This window comes from Epinephelus lanceolatus, chromosome 21 (assembly GCF_041903045.1).
Source record: "Epinephelus lanceolatus isolate andai-2023 chromosome 21, ASM4190304v1, whole genome shotgun sequence".
Classification (NCBI taxonomy): domain Eukaryota; kingdom Metazoa; phylum Chordata; class Actinopteri; order Perciformes; family Serranidae; genus Epinephelus; species Epinephelus lanceolatus.
This window is the reverse complement of record NC_135754.1, coordinates 16,940,729-16,966,502: the sequence shown is the minus strand read 5'-3', so window position 1 is coordinate 16,966,502 and position 25,774 is coordinate 16,940,729. Positions and strand designations below refer to the sequence as shown.

General features: G+C 41.8%; 3 protein-coding genes across 5 annotated transcripts; 1 reads left to right on the top strand and 2 right to left on the bottom strand.

Moving 5' to 3' along the window:
• Positions 1–1,867: 1,867 nt before the first annotated feature.
• LOC117247734 (uncharacterized) lies at positions 1,868–5,218 on the bottom strand. Of its 2 annotated transcripts, none has more exons than XM_033612357.2 (6): positions 5,075–5,218; positions 4,836–4,985; positions 3,377–3,470; positions 3,058–3,217; positions 2,680–2,832; positions 1,868–2,140 (listed from the first exon to the last, which is right to left on the bottom strand). In XM_033612357.2, the coding sequence occupies exons 2-6, from the start codon at positions 4,958–4,960 to the stop codon at positions 1,959–1,961; spliced, it is 714 nt and encodes a 237-aa protein (XP_033468248.2). In that variant the 5' UTR covers positions 4,961–4,985; positions 5,075–5,218; the 3' UTR covers positions 1,868–1,958. The 2 variants fall into 2 exon arrangements, with proteins under 2 accessions (XP_033468248.2, XP_033468249.2); XM_033612358.2 differs by having other exon boundaries at positions 5,116–5,206.
• wdr24 (WD repeat domain 24) lies at positions 5,210–14,932 on the top strand. Its single transcript, XM_033612355.2, has 11 exons — positions 5,210–5,288; positions 6,708–6,786; positions 7,064–7,548; positions 7,849–8,026; positions 8,181–8,853; positions 10,367–10,479; positions 10,562–10,689; positions 10,784–10,888; positions 11,014–11,351; positions 13,286–13,470; positions 14,231–14,932. The coding sequence occupies exons 3-11, from the start codon at positions 7,068–7,070 to the stop codon at positions 14,397–14,399; spliced, it is 2,370 nt and encodes a 789-aa protein (XP_033468246.1). The 5' UTR covers positions 5,210–5,288; positions 6,708–6,786; positions 7,064–7,067; the 3' UTR covers positions 14,400–14,932.
• Positions 14,933–19,529: 4,597 nt separating this feature from the next.
• anks3 (ankyrin repeat and sterile alpha motif domain containing 3) lies at positions 19,530–25,431 on the bottom strand. Of its 2 annotated transcripts, none has more exons than XM_033610660.2 (16): positions 25,346–25,431; positions 23,750–23,971; positions 23,437–23,635; positions 23,148–23,269; positions 22,985–23,066; positions 22,534–22,651; positions 22,282–22,431; positions 21,928–22,053; positions 21,681–21,796; positions 21,423–21,587; positions 21,211–21,335; positions 20,983–21,124; positions 20,631–20,904; positions 20,458–20,523; positions 20,273–20,364; positions 19,530–20,196 (listed from the first exon to the last, which is right to left on the bottom strand). In XM_033610660.2, the coding sequence occupies exons 2-15, from the start codon at positions 23,914–23,916 to the stop codon at positions 20,282–20,284; spliced, it is 1,935 nt and encodes a 644-aa protein (XP_033466551.1). In that variant the 5' UTR covers positions 23,917–23,971; positions 25,346–25,431; the 3' UTR covers positions 19,530–20,196; positions 20,273–20,281. The 2 variants fall into 2 exon arrangements, with proteins under 2 accessions (XP_033466551.1, XP_078019512.1); XM_078163386.1 differs by having other exon boundaries at positions 23,750–23,947; positions 25,346–25,410.
• Between the last annotated feature and the right edge of the window lie 343 nt (positions 25,432–25,774).

The window sequence follows — 25,774 nt, the reverse complement described above, 5'->3', positions numbered from 1 at the left end:
GAAGACAACATGGAGGAGCTGGTAATGTTGGTGTTTGAATACCCGGAGCTATGGCGCCAACAACTTGTTAGGACAACCAGGGATAACCTGGGATAACATTTCCACCAAACTTCAGATGACTGGTAAATTATCTAGTTACGCAGCGATGTCCGTTGTCTTGCTACAGTATGCAGCGACAAGCTAGCCTGCACTTCTGCTAGTGTTCGACGAAGCCATAGCGGCAGCAGCTGCTTTTAGAAAACTTTGCTTTTAGGGGGAACACTCTTGGTCAGAGCGTGGTGGTGTGAAAGCAGCTTTGTCATTGTCAGACTGATGGCTGATGGGTTCAAAATTTTGTCACCATAATAGCATCACAATTGCATTCACATTCAGATGCAGTCGCAAATCTTTAAAGGTATATAGTTGAATTCACAATGAAGGCCGAGTTTGAAGATGGGTGTGGTCTGAGCAAGGGAGCCAGAAGTCTGTAGGTAGGAATACGGGAGCGGCCCTTGAACCCTATGGAGTAACTTAAAGGCAAGATGGTCTCTAGTCATAGCTATAATTTTCATTAGCGTATAATTGCCTGAAACTAAGAATCGTGTTTTCGTTAGCTTAAAATGAACCATTTATTTCTACATAGGAAGTGGGTCCTCTTCAATGGAGACCGCCATGTTGCACCGCCATGTTTCTACAGTAGCCCAGAAAGGATAAACCAAACACTGGCTCCAGAGAAGGCCATGCACATTTTTACATTACCTGAAGGCAAACCTAAGTTGTATTTCAGAGTGGAAGGCTATTGCATTGGTTGCAACCTCTTGGCAAGATGCAACTAAATTTTACACACTGCACCTTTAATTAGCCGGTAAAATTAAACAACATAAACTAAATGGGACAGTGCAGACTCAACATGCAGCTGTGAATCCAATGCTTGTAGATTGTGACAGTTCAACAGAGATCCATTATGCTAAAAATGTAAAGTCTACAGTCTGAGTCAATCAGGAACAGATTAGTAATCACTGCAGCTAGAAGCAAGCATGAAGTCTGTAACAGCATTCAGGGTTTCCTTCTGGAGACGAGGGTGTATTTTCTGGTTGTAACGGAGAACATCGCTGACATCCTGGTTTCCCAGTTTCTAAATACACAAAAACTGCCTGAGCCACTCGAGGTCATGCAAATATCAGCAGGTGGTTTCTTGAAATGAGAGTTGTTTCCCTCTGAAGGTTAAGAGTTTAAAAAGAAAAAAGTCATATCTGTGCTGCTGTGGTAGTTTTTCATGAGCTGCTTACTTGTATTGAAAAAAAAAATGGTGCCAAGCTTACGAGGTTCAGTCTCTCAGACCAGACAAGAGGTCGAACCGACACAGCGTTTACAAAAAGAAAAAGCAGAAGAAGCTATTTTTCTCTCGGTCATGAGGAAACTAAAGGAAAAACTAAATTTACATATGGATAATTTATATCAAAGTCCTCATTAATTATTTCACAATCTATTGTACTTTTTAAATGTTCTGAACGGAACCATTTTATATTGTATATATATGAATATATTTTGTTTTATTTTGTACTGTTCATTGTACTTTGCTTTAATTTAGAAACAATATAAATAAAGAACAATACTGTGGCAACATCCTACTGCTTTTTTTTCCAAGTGTGTTTAAGCAAATCATTATTATTGATCTGCAATTTATTGATTAGTGATATTTAAGGTGTTTTTAAGCAGAAACTCACCAGTTTCAGCTCCTTGGATGTATTTTCAGTCCTCTGTTATCAAAAACTTCTTGTATTTTTGTAGTATTGGTCAGAAAAAAATACATACTTGAAGATATGACCATGGGCTCTGAGTGTGATGGGCATTTTTTCAATGTTTGCAGACATTTTATACACCATGATTTGATATAAAGGCTTTATTATTCTGGGAAAATACAAAAAACAGACAAACATTTAAGCAAATTTAATCTAAAAAATACCGTGCAATCACTTTTATCTCATTTTAAGCTTCTTCGTCGGTCTCTGGTCTGCGTCAGTGTCCGAGCACTTCTCCGCCACACTGCTGGCCTTCACATCAACATCCCTCAGAAGTGGGAGCTGCTGCTGTTTGGCTGTGGTCAACGCCCACAGACACAGCTCCAGCCTGTGGGGCGTCCAGTCCCGCTGGGGATCCACTGTGGACGAGAGGGGAGGCCAGGCATCAGAATCAAAGTAGAGTGCATGCGGCTTTTTTTGGACAGTGATCAACAGAAAAAGATCTTCTAATATCAGAGTGAGATAAAATAATTTCAAGTATAAAATGCAAAATAAATTACATTTCTAAATAAGCCACTCTGAATTTCTTTGATTCAGTGTTGAGCAATAAAAGGACAGAAAATCTTCCACTTTTTGAAGGCAGTGTAAAAGTCTGAATACATTTTTTAAACGGGAGAATAAAAGTTACAGTGCAAATTATGACTGAATTAGTCCAGATTTAGTGGAATGAAAGGCGGAGGTGAACAGAAAAGTTTTAAGTCTTGATTTAAAAGAACTGAGAGTTTCTCTGAGTTTGTTTCAGATACATGGTGTATAGAAGCTGAAGGCTGCTTCTCCGTGTTTTGTTTTGACCCTGGAGACAGCAAGCAAAGGCGTAATAAACTATATTTTATTTAGCAGTGTATCATATTTGTGTACAGAAGCACCTACCACCCTTGTGCCCCCGTCATCTGCTCACCTTTGTTTAGTTTCCCAGTGCACTCGACCATCTTGCCCAGGTAGAGAGTGTAGTGCTTGGCTGTGTACTGGATGGGCTTCAGTCCCGGTACACTCTCCATGGCTTCATCTGACATGAATGCAGCCTGTTCTGGAGCTCCCGCCGCCAACACAGCTGGAACAAAATGGACAGTCAGCCCCAAGCCAAACCGATTGCAGCCATGAGGTGAATACAAACTACATAAACAGAGAGCGGGGAGTCCCAGCCTTCTTGGTGAGAAGGCTTTCACTTTGTGCTTTAAGAGGATCACAGCGACGTTTCATCAATATGAATTCTTAAGCTTTTATCTATTTGCTAAAAGCAGGTTCGATAAAGCAGAAACAGAGACGCTGTGCTAACCTGAAGCGGTGGCTGGACCAACTCCTTTCAAGGAGCTGAGCTCGGCGATGGCTGCCTGCACATCAGGCAGGAGGCTGAAGGCCTTTCTGGAACATTTCTCCACGGTGTCCTCACTGTTGGACGCCACCAGCTGCTGCAGCCTCGGCCTGAACTTCCCTCTCTGCAGAAAAGCACACGGGGCCGATCAAGGACACAGCTGGTGAACTGTTAGTCTGTTAGTGACTCTTCATACTTATACTGAATGTTAGAGGGAGTGTTTTGTTGTGGGTGTGTTCAAGTTCCTTGCATTATAATGATTTAACGTCTAGAGTCCACTTACAGTGAGCTTCCACTCCATGAGTTTCACCAGCTCTGACTGGGTGAGATGTTTGTCAGGTCGACTTGAAATGAGTGTAGGCAGCTCCTCTTGGTACCTGACCACAGATACACACAGGTTAGGATCAGTTACATTTAGGTGAACTACACTCATTCATACAACGTATTTCATATGCAGGGATAAACATAGATATACTTTGTTGTATCTTCAGTTTTGAAAAAAGCTGTAAGCCTGGTGTAAAAGCACGTCATGATTGGGGATTGAATGATATACGATTTAATAGCAGATCACCATAAAAAACACACAATAAGTTGATCGTGGTGAATTTCCATTATCGGGATCACTGTGACTATGTTGTCCAGCAGCACCCAAAGAAAATGCAGGGCAACCAACAAGAAAAAAAGGCTCTGCAAAAACAGGCTGCACACACACCAAGCTTGACAAACATATCTTAATCAAAAATATGATGGCATTTCAAATAGCTGAAGAGCCTGGTTAAGAAATCGTGACATGAAGTTTCCATATCGTCCAATGCTTAGTGAAGATATTTGATGAAACGATCATGACTCAAGGTCCACTTACTTGCTTTTTCTAGATCTTTTAACTAGACTTTTCAGCTTTATCACATGTGGAGTTTTTTCAGTTTTCATAGAGTAAACACTTCCTAGACAAGAAGATACTAATTTGAATACGGCAACTTAAATTCTGACTGTAACTGCATGGTTATGCTTTATACCAATAGATCCTGTAAACATGCTTGTAGGGCAAACAGTGTTTGTTTCAATGAAATTAAAATCCATTTAAATTAATTGACAAGAATTAACATCATATTATGGCATATTATTTTGGTGAAATTAGACTGCTGGGAACTACACCCATTTTTAAAATTCATACCTTCAAGCTAGAGTGCAAAAAATGTGTGATGTCAGAGGGCATAACGTCTGGAGCTGCTCCAAAGATAATGAATTGGGAAAGGGGTCCACAAAATCAGGCTCCCATTCATTGTCTATGGTCCAGACTTTATACACCCAGACATCAGAAGTTTTGAAACTTCCTCCTCTGGTCTCTGGCTTTAAGAGAAAGTAACTCATATTCACAAATATAGACTGACCTTTCCCAGGCCATGAAAATAATATTGAAATTCTTAATTCAGGTGGTGTTCCCCTTAAAGCAAACATGGATGAGAGGTGCTGTAATGAAATCACACCGCTACTGAGATGAAATATCAAGACATCCATTTCCATGACAACTGAGCAAACCCTCTCCGATGATGAAGTGTACCTTAAGTTGGTACTGTACCGGTGTTTTGTGAAACTGATATTTCCACGTTCAAGAACAGCTGTTCCCACTAAGATCAAGGCATGCATTTTAAGTGGCTTGAAGAAAAATTAATTATACATCATACTGAAAGCCAGCATGTTAAACAGATTTAATACACAGTGTGATTTTGTGAAGGATTTACCATTTCTCGAGGTTCAGCAGCTTCCCAGGTTTCTTGGCTTTGGACCTTGCCTCCACTACATCCCAGTATTTCCCATACACACTCCTCCATGTGGCTGGATCCTCACAGGCAAACAGAGCACTCATGGCAGCAGAGAGCTCACACCATCACCTGCAGACACAAACATAACCCAGAAGTCAGTTTGTTAAACCTCTATTCTACAGCACTATGACATTAAACATGTTTTATTATTATCAAACCTTAAACTGCTTCGCTTTGACACAACAAATGCTGCGTTCACCTTCGTTTGAAGGTCACCTAATCAATTAAACAAATCAGAATATAGTGCAGTAAACTCCTGAAGGATCTGCACCAGTGTGACGAGTCTTCCGTTATGACACACGAAAATCCCGCGAGACGACAGCGCGAAATACAACTTCCGGTGCCGCAAGCTGTGAACAACAGTTTCAGAAGGTTTGTCTCCTGAAATACGTTGTTATGACTTTAAATAGACACTGCTACCCAATGCAATACATCATTTTGATATTTCTCTAATTGTGCGACATACTTGTAGAACTTGTTTCGTGCTCGTTTGGTCTTGCTTGGACGAAAAGTGCTCGGTAGCTAGGTTAGCCTGTTAGCATTAGCCTCACATTCCAGTTATGTTTATGGTGGTAGTGCACTTTGCTATGAGTTTAGCCATTTGGAGACAGCACGCCCCCGCAGACAAGTGAGCACCGTGAAGGCGCTGACAGATATACGTAGGGAAGTGAACCATAACCAAAGCAGCAAACCAGGGTGTATTATTAGGTAGTGCATGGTGGTGTTAGTAGCTTACTGTACATGTTACTTGGGTGAGTAGCTTCTCTCACACTGTCGGCATGTGCTCGGTTTGTGTTTCACCGCATCATCATCATACCTTCACGGTTAGCATAGAAGAGTCAGTAATCAGTCACCAGCGCGATGCAGAAGGTGAATAACACGTATGAATCCTCAGCTATCAGTGGGTTAGACAGAATGGACATTTGACAGTATTTACAATGTAAAATAATGATCTGTTTGAGATTATAACACTAAAGCATCAAGGTTATTATGGTACCCTATGATAACGAGATGCTTACATAAAAATTAGTGTTAGCTTTCATGTTTTTGTGATTAAAGTGTACAAAACAGATCATTTTGTAAGAGATCTTTTTAAATTTTGTTTGTGATAGACGTCAAATATCTGTCCTAATTGTAAACCCAGGAAATATGCAATGGAAGAAGAAGTACTCAGATCATTTATTAAGTAAAAGTAGACACACCACAGTCTTAAAATACTCTGTTACAGGTGAAAGTCCTGAATTATAAAAGTTACTCAAGTAAAAGTACACAAGTATTATCAGCAAAATTTACTTAAAGTATCAGAAGTATTTTCAGGATGTCTCCTTTCACAGTGTTTCATTGTTATAGAATATCAATCTGCTTTCATCACTAAGGTGTAAGAGCATTTTAATGTGTAGTCCTTTAATGTGGAGCCAGTTCTAGATACTTTGTGTACTTCTGGGTACCTTAATAGTATAGTGCTGCATCATATCATATAAGCATGTCACATCATGTTTTCAAATGTTAAAAGTAACTTTTACTGTCAAAGAAATGTACTTGAGTAAAAAGTACAATATTTCCCAGTAAATTTAATTTAAGTGAAATAAAAGTATAAAGTTGCATAAAATAGCAATACTGAATTATATTACAGGTACCTCAAACTTAAACAGTAGCACAGTACTTATAATATACTTATAGTAATAAGTAATATACTTAGTTACATTCTACCACTGTTACATGCTGTGTGTGTGTGTGTGTGTGTGTGTGTGTGTGTGTGTGTGTGTTGTTCACATACTAATCTCTCTGTAGTAAGCTGGCTCTCATGGGAGCACATGAAGAGTACACTGTGCAGCTGCAGACAGTGACGAGGCCAGTGGTTCTTCAACAAGTAAGCACTGCAGCTGTTACATTGTCAAAAATGTAAAACACACATAAATATTATGAATACTGCCACCTCTCCTGCCCCTACACCAAGCACTGTGTAAATGTAACTTACAGTGCCACCTTCTGGTGGATTTTTTTAACTGTCTTGTAAACACTAAGCATGTTGCTCATATTTATTTTGAAGCGGTGCTGTAAAAGTAAATTAATCTGTGGTTCTCTTGATGCATCTTGTCACTGTTATTGTTTCTGAGCTCAAATGAAATCTCTGTTGTTTGCTCCAGGAACATGGAGAAGATGTCACGGGTTACCACAGCCCTTGGCAGCAGTTCCATCAGTGGTCAAACTATGTTCTGCCACCTGGACGCTCCTGCCAACGCCATCAGCGTGTGCCGTGACGCCACGCAGGTGGTGGTAGCAGGCCGCAACATCTTCAAGATCTACGCGCTGGAGGAGGAGCAGTTTGTGGAGAAGCTGAATCTGCGCGTCGGCCGCAAACCCTCTCTCAACTTCAGCTGTGCGGATGTGATGTGGCACCAGATGGAGGAGAACCTGCTGGCCACGGCGGCCACCAATGGAGCGGTGGTCACCTGGAACCTGGGGAAACCCTCTCGTAACAAACAGGACCAGCTTTTTACTGAGCACAAACGTACTGTCAACAAGGTGTGCTTCCACCCCACTGAGGTTTACATGCTGTTAAGTGGCTCGCAGGATGGCTTCATGAAGTGCTTCGACCTGCGCAAAAAGGAGTCGGTCAGCACTTTCTCAGGTAAAATATTTTGTGATACTCATCAGGTTATTTATTGCCATTAAAGGGGGACACCACCTAAATTATGAATTTTAATGTGTTATTTCTTTCCATGGCCAAGGAAAGTTCAATCAATATTGAACTGTATTTGTGAACATGAGCTGCTTTTCCTCAAAGCCACAGAGTGTTTATTTTCTTTTTCATACCCACATGATCTTTATTCTATTGTGGTGTCACTGATAGAAATTGGGAAACAAACTATTCTGTGGTTTTTATTGCTTAATATCGTGGTTGCTTTCCTCCCTTCTCTCTTTCTTCCAGGTCAGTCAGAGAGTGTAAGGGACGTCCAGTTCAGCATGAAGGATTATTTCACGTTTGCTGCATCCTTTGAGAATGGTAATGTCCAGCTGTGGGACATCAGGCGGCCGGACCGCTACGAGCGAATGTTCACCGCCCATACTGGCCCTGTGTTCTGCTGCGACTGGCACCCTGATGACAGGTAGAAGGAAGTGACTCTGTGACATAAACCAACTGAGAAATTGGGGTTTTTATTTCTAAAGGTGTCGTGGGTCAGACTGTATGTCACCTGCAATTAGTAGTAGGAATTTACTTTGTTGTTTGTTAATAGCTTTCTCCCTTTATTTCCATTTCAGGGGATGGCTGGCCACTGGGGGCAGGGACAAGATGGTGAAAGTGTGGGACATGACCACAAACCGGGCCAAGGAGATCTACTGTGTCCAGACAATTGCCTCAGTGGCGCGGGTCAAGTGGCGGCCTGAGAGGAAGTTTCATTTAGCCACCTGTTCCATGATGGTGGACCACAACATCTACGTGTGGGATGTCCGCAGACCTTTCATTCCCTTCGCCACATTTGAGGAACACAAGGACGTAACCACTGGTATTGTGTGGCGCCACCAGCACGACCCTCATTTTCTGCTCTCTGGCTCCAAGGACAGCACCCTTTACCAGCACATGTTCAAGGACGCCACTCGTCCAGTGGATAAGGCCAACCCTGAGGGTCTGTGCTTTGGACTGTTCGGCGACTTGGCCTTTGCAGCCAAAGAGAGTCTGATCAGCAGTGATGCCAACAGAAAGCCTTACCCTGGGGGCGATCGCCGCTACCCCATCTTTTTCTTCAAGAAGCCCGACCCAACAGAGCAGTTTGCGCATGTGTCCAGCGCCCTCAGCGTCTTTGAGACAGACTTGGACAGCAACCGCATGGACTGGTTTGTCAAGACAGCACAACTCTACCTCCTCTGTGGGAAGCCGTTTGCTGAGCTGTGTGATCACAACGCCAAGGTCGCCCGGGAGCTCAAAAGACCGCAGGTCAGACAGATCAATGCAGGAACAAATCTGGACTTAGTGCTATTTTGGTTTGTTTCAAATAATCCATTTAGGTTTTGGTGTTGCCAATTTAAATTGACCTTGATAGATTACGATTTATAATGATTGATTGACGTGTTACTCAAAAGCAGTGATACTTTTTACATTATTAGTTACTTTTTTAAAGAAAAAACATATTAAATTACTCTCTTGGAAAAGTAAGTAACTGCATTAGGGCTGCAACTAACAATTATCTATAATGATTTATGAGTCAACTGGCTACTTTTTGATTAATCATTTGGTCTAAAAATGTCAGCAAATCATAAAAAAAAATGTCCATCACAAGTTCCCAAAGCCTGTGGTGAAGTCTGTAAATGTAGAGCCTTGTCCAACCAAAAGTCCTGACCATATTTGGTACTTTCATAGAACAGTAAGAAAATCAGAAAATATTCACGTTTGAGAAGCTGGAACCACTGAGTTTTTTTCCCCATTTTAGGTCACAAAATTAAACCAAAGCGTCTTGGTAGCTGTAGTGTATGCCAAATAACTGCAACATCGCCAGTTCGATACCAGCAGGGGACTTTTGTAACATGTCATACCATCCTCTCTCGTCTCTCCGTGTTTCATGTCTACTTCATCACTGTCAAACTGTCCAAAAAAGGCGAATTTTTTTTTTTACTTAAACGCTAAATTGTTTATCAAACTTGTAGCTGATTTTAGTTTTTCCATTACCTAATCCATTCATCAACTATCACTTCACTCCTTAACTGCTTGTTACTGTACATTTGCACTAGACTGTTAGTGGTATTTGGATTAACTGAGTCAATAAACTCGTAGATTTAAAACCACATTATCATAAATAGTGCAAGAAATGGCAGAAGCAAACGCTATATCTTAAGGTTATATAATTATGATAGAGTCTGCAGTATTTGAGTCTCCAGGTCAGTCAATTTTTGTTGGTTCATTTGTAAACATTTTACTAATTTTCTATATTTTAACTTTTGTGGAATTTTCACTGTTATTTGATAGCGAGACATGGTCTGTGTAATCATTAATAATAGCAGACTGGAAGTAACAAACAGTAACATCCCATTAGATCTGTACCTAGGCCTGCAACTAATTTTCATTGTCGATTAATCTGTTGATTATTTTCTTGCTTAATTGATTAGCTGTTTGGTCTCTATAATGTCAAAAAAAAAGGTGAAAAGAGTAGATCAGTGTTTCCCACAACCCAAGATTTCATCCTTAGATGTCTTGTAAATATTCACATTTAAGAAGCTGGAATCAGAAAAGTTGAGGTTTTTTTTTTTTAATTTAAAAAATACTTGACAACTAATTGATTAATCATTGCAGCTCTATCTGTAACTGTAATCTAATACTGAAATTGTAGCTGTGCTGCACTTTAGGAAAAAGTAATGTGGTTGCAGTAACCTGTCACTTTGTAACATATTAATTTCAACAATAACTGTGTTCAGCATGTGTTATTAACAACCAGTCTTTTGTCTTCAATACAAAGGTTTCCACAACATGGACCATGTTGAGAATCATGTTCTCTGACCCAGCAAACCTCACAACGCCTGGTCTAAACCACAGCCTCAGTAAACTGGGCACTTTGCCTTTAATGAACAGGTAAATTGTGTTTTTAGTGTTTCATTACAAAAACAGCTATGCTGCCAGTCATCATCTAATGCTGATGCACATTATGTTTCAGTTTCAACATGAAGGAAATGAGTTCAGGGATGGGCACAGAAAGCAGGCTGGAGCGCAGTAAAGGTGAGAGCAGGCAGGACAACATCCACTTGGAGCCTGGAAACTCGCACATCAGCAATAATAATGAAGGTGAGAGCGGCCATTAAGAAGCTTATCTGTTTGTCCTCGTGTTCTCCGTGTTTTAATCAAGACTAAACAAGCCAGTCTTTTAATTTCCCTTCAGAAAACGAGGAGACAGAGGGCAGCGAGGGCCAGGCGGAGTATATGTTCGGCGATGCTGAGTTAGATGACGATGACCTCTACTCTGTGGAGCACGACAACCAAACAGGTCAGTCTCAGTCCTATCTCTGAGGAAACTGAAGACCTGCTTACGTCAGCGACTGCTATTTATAACTGCCTCCATACTCAGCGCTCTGTTGTCTAATATTATCTCTGCTCCTTTTGTCACAACAGAAGAGCAGGAGTACACGCTGCCCCAGGAGGCCTTCCAGCTGCGCCATGAGATCATGGATAACCCGTCTGCTCCGGAGCACCTTCAGCAGGACAAGGCCGACTCCCCGCACGTCAGCGGCAACGAGGCAGAAGTCACTTGTCTGACACCCATTGAGTCCTTCTCGCTCATCTCCATTTCCCAGCCGCTGTTCAGCCCACATCTGCCTGCCAGCTTCTTCTGTCCCATTGTGAGGGAGATGCTGAGCTACTACGCCGAGCAGGGCGACGTGCAGATGGCTGTGTCTGTGCTCATCGTCCTGGGCGACCGGATCCGTAAAGAGATTGATGACCTCACTCAGGTCAGCTAAAGATCAGTGTCTCTAGAAGTGTATTAAAATATTTCATGGACAAGAACAGTTTTTCCCAACCTTTTTCCTTCTCTACTGAGTAAACGGACGACCTCAGTGACCTATTTTAAGAATATTTCATATTCTATTCAATGCATAACAATAACAGCACAGAATAACTGATAAGCTGCACAATAAACCCAAAAAGTTACCGTAACAACTGCAGGAAGTTTGTGTAAAACAAGATTTGGATGGATTTTGAGCAGATTATTTTCTGTGAATGCTGCATCAGAGTTGAGTTTTTGTGATATTTCTTTAAAATTATTTTTAACAATAACTCATACTAAATAAGCTTATTTTATTTACAAATTAAGTGTTTTCTACTCCCTGACATTTGCCTATTATTCTGCTAGCTCTTTGATTTTTTTTTAACTGCATACTTTTATGATGCAGGACGAGGCTGTTTAGCAGAAAGTTTCGGCTCTGTCAATAGAGTGCCGAAGTCACGCCCCTTCCGGTAGAGCTCATGGGACCTTAGATCGGAAAAAATATGAATGGCAGTGAATGAGGAGAGCAATATTATCTTTTGTTCCCGTTTGAGTTGCGACATGAAATCTAAATATGTTGTTAATGAATTTAAAACATACATTTTAAGCTCAAGAAAGTCATACTTTGTGGTAAAACTGTTGAGATATAAGCTTTTTAATTAGAAAGACTCAAGAGTACACAGGAGGTGGTCGCGTATGTGATGGCATAGCTTTCGCTCGCTTCCAGCAGCTTGGAGTGACTGCAACCTGGAACAAAACACACAGACATCTTCAATCATACTTGTACTTCCTGCAGCTTGGCCTCCCCGCTGAAATTCCACTGTTTTATGATTAATTGATTTACGATTGAAGATGTCTGTGTGTTTTGTGCCAGGTTGCAGTCACTCCAAGCTGCTGGAAGCGAGCGAAAGCTATGACGCCACATACGCGACCACCTCCTGTGTAGTTTTTTTTTTTTTTTTTATTGTGCGACACACAAACCTTACATACAGACATACACCCATACATACTTACAAACCTACATAGGGTGCAGAAATACACACAAAGCAAGGGTAAAAAAACAACAACAAAAAACAAAAACAGCCAGAGGCCTTTACAGATCACTTCCACAAAATTTCTCTGAGAGTATGTTTTTGCGGCTTTCTTATTTCTGATGTCCTTGATTGTGGCAGCATAACGGTGCAGTTCTTGTCGAAAGGGTACAATGTTTGGTTTAGATTTAACCCATTTGTGTTTATGGATGTGAAATTTCCCCAAACTCAAGATCAAGTTTTTCTAATTACGTTTTTTTCAAAAGCTTATATCTCAACAGTTTTACCACAAAGTATGATTTTCTTGACCTTAAAATGTATGTTTTAAATTCATTAACGACATATTTGGATTTCATTTCACAACTCAAATGGGACCAAAAGATAATATTTCTCTCCTCATTCACTGCCATTCATATTTTTTCCAATCTAAGGTCCCATGATCTTCACCCGAAGGGGCGTGACTTCGGCACTCTATGTATCTTGTGTTCAGGTCCTTTATATCTTGAAGTTATCTAAACTTAAAAAATTACAATTTCATTTAGGTTCCTTCACAGAAGTGGGTGACATGCTGATAAAGGCCTACTGTATATATATTTTTTTTAAAAAGTTTTTTTACACCCTTAAAAAATCAAGACAGCTTCACAACCCTCATGACGTTTTGGCGACCCCTAGTGGGGGTTAGGACCCCCCAGGTTAGAAACCAGTGGACTAGGACATAACAATTTTTTCTATCAAAGTTTGGAGATTGTTTAGACCTTATGTACGACTCTAAGTTGTAAATACTTTACGTGTTCACTACTAAAAAACTGATTTACGACGTTGCAGTTTGTAAGACCTAAACCCTAAACGAGTTATGTTTCCATTCCAGGAGCACTGGTACATGTCCTACATCGACCTGCTGCAGCGATTCGAGCTGTGGAACGTGTCCAATGAGGTCATCAAGTTGAGCACGTGCAGCGCCATCACCTGCCTGAACCAGACGTCTACTACGCTCCACATCAACTGCAGCAACTGCAAACGGCCAATGAGCAACAAGGGCTGGATTTGTGACAGGTACGAATTGCCATTTCATTTTAGATTTTAGAATTTAGTGTACTTACCATAAGGTGGTTTGTACAGAAAGACAATGCATTCACTTGACAAATAAAATTCTGCTCTTTTTTTACGGAATTTATGAAATTATTATCGCTTTAATAAAAAACAAAAACAGGCAGTTTTGAGTGAACGCATTATGGATCTGTAGGTCTTTCTCTTGCAGGTAAAATTTTGTACAAACCCTGCTCCTTGTGCTTCAATAATGTAATTTTATTTTATTAAACTCCATCTAATTTAGTTGAAATTAGTAGTTTAAAACAGCTAATATCTAATAATGATGCAAAGATTGATCCCACTGTCATGTCTGTACACTAATTATGATGCTACAGCTAGCAGCTGACTAACTTAACTTAGCATTAAGGATGAAAATGGGTGATAACAGCTAGCCTGGCTCTGTCCAGAGGTGACAAAATACACCTTCTAGCAACTCTAAAGCTCAATAATTGATATGATATATCTTGTGTTTTTAATCTGTACAAAAAAATGCAGTGGAAAAAAATAAAAATTTTGGCATATATGGGCAATTGGGTATCAGATTATTCCTTTGTTGGGATCAGTAACTTTCTGGAGTCTCCACAGGAACAAACTGTCAGTACCATTATCCAGAGTTTTTTGCTTCCTCTGTAATCTTAAATGCAACATCTCCACAGCACCCTGAGTATTTATTTAATCCTGCCATGAGCCGAGCTCTGATAACCGCACTTCGTCCCTCCTCCAGGTGCCACCAGTGTGCCAGCGTGTGTGCAGTGTGCCACCATGTGGTGAAGGGACTGTTTGTGTGGTGTCAGGGCTGCAGCCATGGCGGACATCTGGAACACATCATGAACTGGCTCAAGAGCAGCGCCCACTGCCCTGCTGGCTGCGGCCACCTGTGTGAGTACACCTGAGCACATCACAAGCACTGTTCACACAGCTGGTGCTCTGTGGGAGTGGGAACTGGTCCTCACAACGGCCTGGATCACACATACCACAGACAGACGGGATGTCTATTTTCCTCCGCGTGGGCCTGGAGTCTTTTGTCACTGTGGAAAGGACGGTTTTGTGTGTGTTTGTTTGAAGTGAGATAAGTCACAAGTCTGATATAAAGGAGGATGGGGGTTATATGTGCTCTCCTGGACAGCCTTTAAGAGCAAACATTCACATTTTAACTGTTGAATTTGTACATAAACAGATTAGCTATCAAAGAATATAACAATATTTTTGTGAATTCACACTCGCAGCATTTTACATGGTTTTTAAACACCTCAGTGAAACCCTGAAGGCTGTACAGGAACATCTGTATGTTCATCTTAAGTGTATTGTTAATGTTTGTACATAACGCTATATCTTATTTTGAAGGACTGTAGATAATGTTAAATTAATTTATATGAGAAATAGCTCTCTATTAAAACGATACATTAAAGCAATACACTTGAAATTGTCTTGGACCAGTGAAGTCTGTTTTGTTGACTACATTTAAAGGGACAGTTCACCCCCAAATCAAAAAAACATATTTTTCCTCTTACCTGTAGTGCTATTTATCAGCCTAGATTATTTTGGTGTGAGTTGCCGAGTGTTAGAGATATCAGCTGTAGAGACATCTGCCCTCTCTTGAATAAAATGCAACTAGATGGCACTCAGCTTGTGGTGCTCAAAGTGCCAAAAAACACATTTGAAAAACTCAACAGCAATGTCTCTTTCCAGAAATCATGATCCGGTTACTCAAGATAATCCACAGACCTTTAGGTACGCTAGCGTGCATCTGCTCATGGCCGAGAGGCTCGTGCTTGTGACAGTGCGAGATGTAAACATTAATGGCGTCCTCCTTGGCTGAGCTATGACGTTAGTGGTGCTAGGTGAGCTAGTAGTAGATGTATGTTTCCTTCTGCATGGTGATACAGTTAGCGGGTGTAGTTTGGTAGAAAGAAAATAGTTCCTTCATGAAACTGCTCATAACAAGGTCTGTCAAAAGGTTTGTCAAAAAATATATATGTACATTTCATTTGGGCGCTTCTGTTAGAGGTGTTCAAGCACGTCCAACTGGTGGGAGGCCCCGGGGCAGACCCAGAATACTCTGGAGGGATTCTATATATCTCATCTGGCCTGGGAACACCTCGGGCTCCCCCAGGAGGAGCTGGCAAAGTGTTGCTAGGTAGAGTGACATCTGGAGTGCTTTGCTCAGCTTGTTGCCCTCGCGACCCAGCCCCGGATAAGTGGTAAAAAATGACTGTTTGTATATATATATATTTGATTTTGGGGCTGAGCTGTCCCTTTAACATGAAATAGCTTAACTTCCCTTTGGTGTATATGCAGCTTCTCTGATGAATCAGTCAATGTAGACTGAGTCCAGGTCATCTGACCTCGCACTGAGCTTCACATTTTCATTCAGCTGCACATTTTCTCACCTGGCAGCTGCCCAGTACATCTCGTCTCCACCTCCTGTCTGCTGAGTGGTTCCAGTGGAGCAGTCAGGATAAAAAGTCTTGCTCGAGGGCACCTTAGTGAGAGGAAACTACTTATTCATTTTCCCCGACCACACTTTACTCTCCTGGGCCCAGAAATCCCAATTGGCAACCTGCCAACATCTCTAGCCTCGAGTCCACCAGCTACAAACAATGTGTGCCGCTCAGTGTGTTGCTTGTCATAGTTTGTATGGCTCAGTACTGGTGAGACACACAACAGAACAAGTGTGGGAGCCAACAGAGACGACTTCTGTCCACATAAACCTCAACAGAACAGCTTTGTCTTGACTGTTACTGTCAGAATCTGTGTTACATCCCAGCACTGTGTGGCCTGATGGTAGCTGGCGGGAGGATTTTACAATCTACAGTAGTTGTCAGTTTTACTGGCAGACCCTCGTGACATGAGTAAATTATCACAGAGAGATGGAGAATATTTTATCAGCCCAGTCTCGACTCTCAGCACTGTTTGTGTTTATTTGGGTACATTTCCATTCTGGAGGCTGCTCGGCATCGCAAGTCTGCCGCTCCTGTCTTTCACCTCTTCTTTATGACACCTTAAAGACAAGTGTTGCAAATTAGGGTTCTCACTACAAACACCAAACACAGTGCATCTGGTTCCTGGGTATAAATGTACAATCCCAACACGACTGTGATATCAGATGAAATAAACTGTAGCTACAGTTCTGATTCTTTGAAGTGGGGTTGTATGAGGTGCTTATCCATAGTCAGTGTATTACCTACAGTAGATGGCGGTCGGCACCCCCCAGTTTGGAGAACCAGGCAGGAATACTGCCAAGGAAGCTTAGTAATGTACTGCTGTGGACAGGGGCAGCAGCAAAATGTATTTTATCCACCTAAAAAAGTGCATACTCTATTTAGAATATTTTAACCACTTTCCCTTGCTGTCAGACAGTAATTTCACCTCTCAGAACACAGGAGTTGCTGGTCTGCCACTGCCTTGAATGGTTAGTTTGTGTTATTGTGTCACTTTTGTAGTGAAACGTGGCGCCAATAGCAGAACATAGCTTAACTTCCATACCGTTTAGGGCTGTGGCTCCCAACTAGTGGGTCACCTGTCCATTTTGAATGGACCACAAGTGACTCACAAACACGTCAACAGAGACAACAAACTAGCTCGACGACATGGCCAAACCCAAGTATGTTGCTGCTGAATGTGTTAAACCGTGTGGAACTTGAGCTAATGCCTAAGGAGAAATGTGGACCATGTGGCTGGACCAGTTGGGAACCACTGGTTTAGAGGATTAGGAATGTAGCTAATTTGGAGGATCGATCACACATGGATTTCTAAGAAGGCTTGGATCAGTCACTGAGGGGCACATTGGGCTAGGTCAGAGGTAGGCAACCTGTGGCTCTAGAGTCGCATGCAGCTCTTTAGCCCCTCTCCAGTGGCTGCCTGTGGCTCTGACCAAAAAAATCATATAGAAATGAGTAACAGTTACTTTATTTAACATTCTAATTTTCATTTATCTTCACTGTAGGCCTAAAGCGATTCTTAAATTCTCCAATTGTAAAAATATGTAGGCATCGATTCATACGTCAATGGCCTAGCACCTTGTCGTCTGAGTTTTGTGGAACCTCAGTAGGGGGGTTTGTCTTGAGACTCACAAGCTAGGATAGATATCGATTCCAAATCCAAAAAGGAAAAGTCATGGAGGAAAACAGTGAATTTAATCGTGCGCCAACTAATTAATTTGCTTTCACCACCAACACACCAAGTTAAACTACTAAATAATCATAAACAGCCCACTGCAGAGTAGCCACCTTGTGGTAAAACATTTTAATGAATGATGAAGACAGACAGACTTTTTTTATTTTTATAATGGGTCTTTTGATAGTAAAGTTTGCTGACCCCTAGGCTAGGTAGTTTATATGTAGCAACATCATCATGCAGAAAGCTACGTCAGGTCTGTGGGAAAATGTTTTTAGAAGGGCTTGGGAAAATAGCTTCTGATGCTAAAAACATATGTATTTCGACCAATATTTAAATGTTTAGATTTGAACACATATGGAACACTACTGGTGTTATAGGGGTTAGTCTGGATTCACCAAAATCACATAATAACACAAACTAACCAGTTGAGCAGCTCCCATGTTCTGTGAGGTAAAGTTGACGTTTTTGTTTTGAAGAGAGAATAGATAACGGCTCCAGTTTCCCATTGGAAAGGGCTGTCTGACAACATGATAAAGCCATGGAAGTATTCTAAATATGGCACACTTAAACTGATATTTATTTTTTAAATGTGGTCTGCTGCTGCCCATGTCCACAGCAGTGGACTGTACTGAACAGAACTATTCCTTAAACACGTCAATGGTCTTATCATAATCTCTAGTAGTTTCCCATCATTCCTATAACAGATCTACAGGTGTCTTGTCAGTTGAGGGCCAGAGCAGTGATGTACGAGGTGGGCAGAGTCTGTGCTCGTTGAAAGAGCTGCCGGTGTATCTGGATCAGCTGCTAAAGCTTAACTCAGCCAACATTTATATCACGCCAAGGTTGTTAACTGAGCAGCATCACATCAATTTAGCGCCAAGGCCCCGGGCACAATGGAGGATTTTCAGATGTACTCCGTATGAGGACATCCCAGCAATGAGGAGGGGAATCCCTGACCCACGAGGCTCAGTGTTTACAGAGCTGCCCTGTGGTTTTAGCAAATTAAATACTGACCACATTAATAGAGTCAGACTCATTTGAGCCATCTGATAAGAGACATCTGGATATTAAGTCCAAGATTCAATACAAAGCAATTTTAAGTGTTTATGTAAGAGACAGACTATAATTTGTGAACGTCTCAATATGTTCCACACATCTGCTGAAGTAATGCCGAGCTGATGGAGCACCATAATTCCCATTTAAAGGTTATATAAGCAAAAAAAAACCTGACAAATGTTCAGCAAATCTGAAAGTGTAAAATATTAATGATGCACAAGTCTACCTGAGCATAAACTTTATGCATTGAGAATTCATCTCGGCACCACAAATTGGCACAGAGTCATGAATAATTTATCAGTTTTTCAGCTGCTTTCGAAAAAGTAGGAACATTTAACAGGATTCCAAATTAAGGTCTGGGAGAAAATGTTTCCTGATCACGCCTCAGATATGCAGATAGACCAAAACACATAAAAATCTAGTTTTCTAAAGCCCCAGTGAAACTGCTCCTTCCACCTTTATTTATTTATGATGTCCTAATGCATGCTGTCGACTACATTTTCACGCTACTTGACCTCTGAAATCAACTGATCATGGAATATCTCCCAAAAGACTACACGGCTGGTGGGTATTTATTTTGTTCTGTTTACTGTTTGGATAATTTTGTCCACAATGTGTTTCCCCTGGCTCTGCTGACATACATTCTCAACTGTGGGACCACCAATAAATTTGCAGATATTCTCCCTACTGTCATGAAATTTGTATTTTTGATACTTCATTATCTGTTTGTAGACAAAAATATGAAGCACAATCATCAAGCTGTCTTCATTACACTGACGTGGAGCACCAATATCAGAGTATATGTAAAAACAGAAGAGGAAAATGACCCAGAATTCAAGTGTCCACCATCAACTTTCGGGCAACAAGGTTTTAATTCATGTCCAAGATCACATTTAGGAAGCCACGCAGTGAATCTACTGAATGACACACTAACCATTTCATTGCACCACTGAGAAATCTGCTGTAACGTAATGTAATACTGTAAATGAATAACTAAAAATGCATTCAGCAGGACATCATTTTCAAACAGCATACAAATAAGATTTCATTCAGATAAAGTATAACTCTGCAGAATATCTTTTAACTTTGACTACCTTTTAAGAAATGTTTCAGCTTGTGATGTGAAGATAACTTAACCCACATTTCATACAGGGCAAGAGAACGGCCTTTTAAAAACATTTCACAGTATCACAGCCTCTGATCCGCATCCACTCTCTCCTCTCTGTGCATTTTCCCAACCCAGCTACTGGAGTCCAGTTTACACCAGCACAAGCGTGTGAGGGTCAGGTACCCTTCCTGCCTGTTTGTCGTTTCTCTGCAGTAACCGCCGCCACCCTTGGCCTTATCCGCATCTGGCGAGCTCTGGTCCATCCGCCAATCCCGGAGGAGCAGCAGGTCAGCTTATTCCCTCCCCGAGCTGCAGTGGTCTGGCAGGGCTGGCCTTGCCTTCTCTCATGTCAGTGAGATTGTTCAGGGTGGTTAGATCACCCTCCGTCGAATATTGGCAAAAAGCCTCTTCAGGTACAAGAAACCAGTTATTTTCTTAAGTTTTTTGTGTTCATCCAACAAGAGTTCTGATGTAAGTACTCACCTGTGAAGGTTAAGGCCGTTCCCAGCTATCTGAGACTTTTTCGGGGGCACTCAGTCGCCTCAGACTCTGAAGCACAGTTTGCAGGGTCCCAGCTGTAATGTCAAATCAAGCAGATACCAGCATTAACACTCGACACTACTGACGTAGCAAAGCCACGTTAATCACTGAGCATTCCACCATCTTACCCAGCTCTTCTTCATAGGAGTCCAGCTTCTTTAGTAGCTCTGTAACACGTGTGAGTCCCTCCCCAGCTGCAACGACAAGTAAAATTACTTAGGCCTTGTTCAGACTACCAGCCTGAATCCTGTTAATCAGAACATGTGAAAGGTGTAACCCAACACAGGACACTTCAACTCACCTTTAACACCATTGTCACCCTTTGTTTTATCTTCCACACCAGTAAAGGAGCTGCTATTCCCATCAGTAGTCAAAAAGGAGAGCAGGTCACCACAACAGGTCCTGGACTTCGCCAGTGTGGCGCTCATGTCCTGAGCCAGCCGATGGTTCTCCACCAGCTCAGCATGGACCCTTCTCCATGCCATCTTATCCTCCATTAGACATCCTTCCATCACGGTGCGCAGCTCCTTCTCCTGAGACACCTGGCTCTGCAGACCCTCCGCCTCCTCACAGCGCTACACAGGGAGAAAGTTTGTCAGTTAAATGTAGGTCAGAAAATATTTGTATGGTAGTTACAGTTGCTTCGCAGTTACCTTGTGTAGTTGAATGGCCATCTCCTGCATCTCCGCCTCAAGCTGGTCAGCATAAGCCTGTTCCAGAGCGTCGCTGGGTGGTCGAGCGCTGCTGTGCCACCGTGCAATCGCAGAAGTCATCTTACGCTTGGGTCCAAACAATCTGGAGAGCAAAAACAGAATGAGCATTTCACACCAAGAGGAAACAAAAACTGAATGTGCCCAAATAAATGTGAAAAATTCTCTTACGTGATCCCTATTTCCTTGAGATCATTTTCAGTCAGGGTGAGAAATATCCGCAGATCAATGTCTTGCTCCTCAAGCACGGGGAGATACTTAGAGAAGCCAATTTGTTCCAAGAACTCCGCCAGATCCTGCAGGAACAGACAATGTTAGACAGTGCAGAATAAACTGGCTGCTGACCACACTTATCACTGACACATCAAAAAGTGAGCACATGCCTTTGGACCAGTGTAGGAGGGTGGAAGACCAGCATGTGAGAGCATCCCACAGTTCCCTGTAATGCTGGAGTGAGCTGCATCGCTGCTTCCATGGCGACTCTTGCCTTTTAAGTGATGGCTCTTATTTACCCTCCGAGAGCTGCTCTTTTTGCATTGGTCAGAGTCCTGGGGGAGAAGAGACACCGTGTCACAGACATATCTAAATAAAATCTGGAGCTTGGCTCCGTATCAGTGGGACTGCTGTGTTCTTGTGTTCACCTCATTACTCTCCACTGAGCCTTCCCAGTTGAGGCCAATCACATGAGGCAAGCCTTCACTGCTGCTGCTGCTGCTCCTCATGGTGGGCATGTCATTGTCGAAGAATGGACTGTCATCTGTTGCGGTATCATAGAATACTGAATTGCTTTTGCGGACATCCAGTGTAATTGTTGACACTGCTTGTACTATATCACTTCAGTTATGTATTTCAGATGTCACAAAACACTGGTAATCGTGTGCCTCTTACCTCTGCTGCTGTTGCTCTGGCCATCCAGCTCATTGATGGGTGATGTCACGTCACGGTAGCAGATGCCCTCACTCTTTTCACCGATGTCACGAAATGTCATGTAGCCTGGTGGAGCTACAGGAGGCTCTGTAAAAGGAGAAAACAGTATTAAAGTTGGAATGCGGAATTTTGTCTCCCCCTCTGACAGTGCTTATGACGTACATGCCACTTTTAAAAAATCTGACTGTCAAATTTATTTTTTTATCTTGAGCATCCACTTCAAAAACTTCCTTGGACGCTTCTGAGTATTTTAACTTCTGAACCACTGTCCTCTTAACATGGAGACACATGGGCAGATATCTTATGTGACACTACCACACAGTTTGCTGGTGCCTCCTACTCGGAACTTGGCGATGGCCTGGGGCCCATCATGGATGCTAACGCCTTTAGCTCGGCTTCGACTTGGCCTTATCCGTGGGGGTGCGCTGTCCGAGTCCTCTGAGGAGCTCAGGTCTTCAAAATGTCCTGAGTTGGAACACACACACAGAAAAAACAATCAGAAAATGAAAGATGAAAGAAATGGAAAGAAAAACAACATATGAGAAATTAAACTGTTTGGACACGTACCTGGTTTGATCCTTGGAGAACGTGAGTCAATAAGGCTGACGATCTTGGTATATCCGTACATCATAGCCAGGGCACGGGCAGTCTCTCCTTTAGCGTTGCGGTCCTCTACTTTAACTTTCTGTTAATTATTAAAACAAAGCAGATGTCAGGCTCAAAAGGCATTATTTAACCTTGACTCAGTCCTCACCATCGAGTACCTGGTGCTCCTTTTAATGTGGCCTCTGTTTTGTATTCGTTTTTTAAATTAATGTGTTTTAATCTGTCCTGTCTGTGTGTGATATGATGTGTGTGAATGTACCCTTTTTAATAGCAGATTTTGCACATGCAGACTAAAGACAAATTTCTTCTTTTGCATGCAAAAAGAAGAGAAAGTATTTCTATTCTATCCTGTTATATGCTTTGTGTAATGTCACCACCCATCCACAGTGGTGTGCAAATTTATCCTCCTCACATGATCAAGCAGGTACTGAACAATGATTTCATGTCCAGAAGCAGCAGCCTCCATCAGGGGAGTGAAACCAGACCCTGGCTCCCTGTGGATGAAAGAATAAGTCATGAAAAACTCTGTTTGAATGGAGAGTTACGGTAGTTTTCGGAAGAATGAAGGCACTCACTTGACATTGGCGTCAGCATTGTTATCCAGCAGGAACCTGACCATCTGCTGGTGGCCGGTGCTTGTGCAGTGGAACAGAGCGGTCCAGCCTCGAGAGTCCTTCAGCTCCAACTCAGCACCTTGCTTTTGGGGTAAGAAAAGCAAAAAGCCTTTCATACTCTGAATGACAAAGTGTCAACATATAGAACTATAAATCTAACATCTTACCAAGAACATAACAAAAACTGCCTTCTTCCATCTTTATGATAGAGTGTGATGAACTGTTACTGTCTGACGGAGCCATTTTGTACCTGAAGCAGGAAGTATGCGATACTTTCATTCCCACAGCTCGCTGCCAGCATCAAGGGGGTTAATCCTTTGGCAGTTGTGGCATTTACATTCACACCTGCCTCGAGCAGGAGATTTGCAATGTTGTCATGGCCGATGTACGATGCATACATCAGTGGGGTCCATCCTCCGACGTTCTTGCCATTCAAGTCCACCTCACGTCTTAAAAGACACAAGATCATAGTTACAAATACACAGATTTAAATGTGCCACAAAGGCTTTGGATCAAACAAACACATCTGGTTATACTATAATTATTGGAATTTATGCACCCACTTTTTGATGCACTCTGCCACCACGTCGTACTGGCCGATGGAGCAGGCAGTGTGGAGGTCCAAAGGGACATCCAGCTCCTCAGGCCGCACCAGGGAGTCACCCAGCCATAGAGAGAGGCTGGCACCCAGTTGCTCTGATTCACTGGCTTCGTCACTTAGCTCAGACATTTCCTACCTCTTCACTTGTCTCTCCACACACCTGAAAACAGAGGTGGCCCTGAATCTGAGCACCAAAGATAAAGATGAAAGGTTTGTCATGAATGAACAAATAACACATACATTTTTAAATTAGCTTCCCTGAGTGTCTCTCTTGTGAAGATAATAACTTTTGTTTTTCCCATTTTGTCCCCTAATTCAACCTTTGTTTTCTGCACTACTTCGGTCAACCAAAAAATTAAAACCACTGACAGGTAAAGAGAATAACACTGATCATCTTGTTACAGTCCAATGTTCTGCGAGGAATTCTTGCCACCACAACTCAGATGCTTGACTGGATTGTGATCTGGGGAATTTAGAGGCCAGGTTGATGCCTTGAGCTGTTTGTCATGTTCCTCGGGCTGTCGTCATGAGGGGGGCACTTGGTCTGTGACAGCGTTTGGATTGGTGGTGTGTGTCAAGTGGCATCCACATGAACGCCAGGACCTCAGGTTGTAAAGAGATGATCAATTATATTCACTTCACCTGTCAGTGGGTTTTATGTTTTGGCTGATCTGTGTATATGCTCTTTTCCACAAAATCCTGTCATGTGCAAACAGTGATCTTCTCACATCAACTTGCATATTCGCAAATATCATTAGTTGTAACAGAAAATAAAGCAGTCCTTACAGCACTCCCCTGAAGAAATCAATTTTCCACAACATGTTTATTTGATAATCTTGACCCTATTTTAACCTGAATAGTTTTCCACCTACAGAGTCCCAGTTGAAATTTCCCATCTGACTCCAGCAGCCCCTCTCTCCATAACATGTCATATTTTTAACATTAAAAACGGCAGCTCTCTGTTTATTTACTTGAACTTTTCTTATCTCATCTTTGAGACACAACAAGGAATCCATAGTGCCCCATCTCCTCCCAAATCTGCTTTGGTACTTAGCCACCACACATCTTTCTTACAATAAGTGTGTTTCCTCTCATTAAACATCAGCTCCACTAGTTAACAGACGTGTGGTATCAAGGCAATACGATTTAAGTCTGCCTGCTTACTGGCATTTTTTCTGATAGCGTCCTTCCAGCTCTTAATTAAATAATAGAAACAACTTCTTCAGTCCCTCCATGTTTTAACATGATGTAACGTTAACATATTTTAACTTTCCCAGTTTCCCACAGTTTTATCCAATGCCTTCTTTACCTCCCACATGCTAAATGGGACATTTTGTTCACCCTCGATGCTATTCTTTCTCATCTGTGCCTGTACAGACGAAGTTAGAGTTTAGCTAGCTCAGTGTTAGCTTCATTAGATAACGTTAGCCCGGTATTAACGTCTCCCTGCCACACACCTACCTTATGAACTAAAGATAAAACTATTTCACAATACGACAAACTAAATTCACTAATATTTGATATTAATACAGCTGAATGTCATGAGTTAAAAACTTACAGTCGACAGGTACCGTTAGTTCTTCCCAGCGGTTGAAACTTTTTTGTTTTGTGTGTCACGCTCAATTGTGCCCGTGTTGAACCATGCCCCGCCCTTTCCGGTTTAAACGGTCCGGTTGAACTTCTTCGACAGCACGTACAGTTCACTGATTTATTTACAGTTTATGGATTATAAAGTGTTAGAGGTAGTAAACTACATGTAATGAAACTAATAGTTTTACTACTTTTTACATCTTGCCGGTAGCTTAACTACACTCATATTTGCATTGTTTTTCAAGTAGTTATTTATTTATTTATTGCCATTTTTGTGTAGTTAATTGCTGCAACTACAAACAATGTTGGGCAATAACAGGACATGAATCATTTCCATGGTAATATGGCTTCCCTACTGTAATAGAACCTCCTTTGATTGGCCCCGCCCACTTTCTCA

What these genes read in the sequence shown, in the direction of transcription:
- wdr24 (XM_033612355.2), top strand. Translation starts at nt 7,068, where the DNA reads ATGGAGAAGATGTCACGGGTTACCACAGCCCTTGGCAGCAGTTCCATC. An exon ending in GACTGGCACCCTGATGACAG is followed by an intron (nt 8,027 to 8,180) that starts GTAGAAGGAAGT and finishes TTTCCATTTCAG; the next exon opens with GGGATGGCTGGCCACTGGGG. An exon ending in AGATTGATGACCTCACTCAG is followed by an intron (nt 11,352 to 13,285) that starts GTCAGCTAAAGA and finishes TTTCCATTCCAG; the next exon opens with GAGCACTGGTACATGTCCTA.
- LOC117247734 (XM_033612357.2), bottom strand. Translation starts at nt 4,960, where the DNA reads ATGAGTGCTCTGTTTGCCTGTGAGGATCCAGCCACATGGAGGAGTGTG. An exon ending in TGGTCCAGCCACCGCTTCAG is followed by an intron (nt 2,833 to 3,057) that starts GTTAGCACAGCG and finishes ATTTTGTTCCAG; the next exon opens with CTGTGTTGGCGGCGGGAGCT. An exon ending in CACTGGGAAACTAAACAAAG is followed by an intron (nt 2,141 to 2,679) that starts GTGAGCAGATGA and finishes TCTCGTCCACAG; the next exon opens with TGGATCCCCAGCGGGACTGG.
- anks3 (XM_033610660.2), bottom strand. Translation starts at nt 23,916, where the DNA reads ATGTCTGAGCTAAGTGACGAAGCCAGTGAATCAGAGCAACTGGGTGCC. An exon ending in AATGCTGACGCCAATGTCAA is followed by an intron (nt 23,067 to 23,147) that starts GTGAGTGCCTTC and finishes TTTCATCCACAG; the next exon opens with GGAGCCAGGGTCTGGTTTCA. An exon ending in AGGCACCAGCAAACTGTGTG is followed by an intron (nt 22,054 to 22,281) that starts GTAGTGTCACAT and finishes CTCCTTTTACAG; the next exon opens with AGCCTCCTGTAGCTCCACCA.